This window comes from Medicago sativa, chromosome 7, assembly GCF_051527215.1.
Source record: "Medicago sativa cultivar Bolivia chromosome 7, Bolivia_mono, whole genome shotgun sequence".
NCBI classification, from domain to species: domain Eukaryota; kingdom Viridiplantae; phylum Streptophyta; class Magnoliopsida; order Fabales; family Fabaceae; genus Medicago; species Medicago sativa.
In genome coordinates, this window is record NC_140755.1 from 94513858 (window position 1) to 94515680 (window position 1823).

Sequence of the window (1823 nt, forward strand, 5' to 3'; positions counted from 1 at the left end):
TTGTGAAGGATATGCTTCAACCGATTAGCTAGTACTTTTGCAAGCAATTTATATAAGACATTACATAGCGCAATCGGTCGCCAGTCTTTCATCGACTTTTGTGCTTCCCCTTTTGGAATCAGCGCAATATTAGTGGAGTTAAGAGAAGGCGGGAATTGATTGTTATTGAGCCATAAACAACATTCCTGAAAAATATCGGGACTACAAATAGACCAAAATTGTTGAAAAAATCCAGGATTAAATCCATCCGAGCCAGGACATTTGTCCGGATGCATAGAAAACATAGCATCTTTGAATTCTTCAGGCTGAAAAGGTGCAGTTAAAAAATTATTATCCTCAATTGTGATCACACTATCTAAGGCAGCAATAACCGGCGTGCGGACACTATTATTTTGCAAAAATAAATTCTCAAAATAGCCTCTTGCTAGCTGGCACATTCCTTGCTCATCAGAAATTTTATCACCGACATCATTTTCTAAAGTAAGAATACGATTTACCTTCTTTCAAGATGTGGCAGAAGCATGGAAGAATTTAGTGTTAAGGTCACCATCTTTGTACCAAAGGACCTTAGCTCGCTGCCGCCAATATTTGTCCTCTTGAATCATCAACTGGGTCATTTTCTTTCTCAAACTGGTCAATTGCATAGGATCTGCGGTTGCACCTTGATTACGGCAATGCAACAGTTCATGCCTATAATTTTCCAATTCCTGTTTCAAATCATTCTTGTTCGCCTTATTCCACGAGCTTAAATCATTGGCACAATTCTCTAATTTTTCAGCAATAGGTAAACCTGCATTCAAGCCCCAACTATCAGATACCACGTCACGAATACCTGGTTCAAGACAGCAAGCATTCTCAAACTTAAAATTTCTTTTGTGCTGCACATGATGATGGATGGGTTCCCTGTGAAGAAGAATTGGGTAATGGTCAGAAGCTGGCGCTACCATATTTTCAATCTTTGCATTTGGGAAAAAATTAAACCAGTCATTAGTAACAAATGCCCGGTCTAATCTTTCTTCTACTGCTCTCGGGGTACCTAAGCTTTTAAACCACGTGAAAGGATAACCCTCCATATAAATATCAATCAAACCTGCATCAAAAACAGCTTGGCGAAACCCATTAATCAACGACCTTGCACGAGCTGAACCACCTCTTTTTTCACGGGCATCTAAGATGTCATTAAAGTCACCTAAAATACACCAAGGTATGGAAACATTATGAGATACTTGCCTCAAAAAATCCCAGGAAACACGCCCTCTATCACCTTCGGGAAAACCATAATAACCTGTAAATTGCCATTTCCCTCTAGAAGGATCGATAACCTCAACACTGATATGATTAGAAGAGTAATTCACAACAGAACAATTAAAAGAATTACGCCAGAATAGTGCCAATCCACCGCTCCGACCATTACTACTAACAACTAGACAATTATCAAAGCCAAGCAAATAGCGAAATTCTTCTGTTTTATTAGAGTGGACAAGAGTCTCACTGAGAAAAAGAGCATCCGGCTTATAATAGCGGACTAAGTATTTTAATTTAGGAACTACACCCACGTTTCTTAAACCTCGACAATTCCATCCTATAAGACTCATTTTCTGCGACATACATGATTTTTAGGTCCTGCCATAACATAAATTTCTTCAAATGCAGAATTAGAATTAAGAGATATTACAACATCCCTCACTAACATCAACAACCCCTAATTCAATTTCAATAATTTCAGGAGCTCCACTATAAAGTTGCCGAAACAGTGATGTCACAAAGCTGAAAGCTAGAATTGTAATCCTAATGTTTGATTCACCCGTGATAGTAATAATAAT

The 1823-nt window shown here is 38.3% G+C and overlaps 1 protein-coding gene across 1 annotated transcript; it reads right to left on the reverse strand.

Annotated features, from left to right (window-relative positions):
• Positions 1-503: 503 nt before the first annotated feature.
• LOC146910548 (uncharacterized) lies at positions 504-1595 on the reverse strand. Its single transcript, XM_085729448.1, has one exon. It carries the CDS (start codon positions 1593-1595, stop codon positions 504-506), a length of 1092 nt encoding a protein of 363 aa, XP_085585574.1.
• Between the last annotated feature and the right edge of the window lie 228 nt (positions 1596-1823).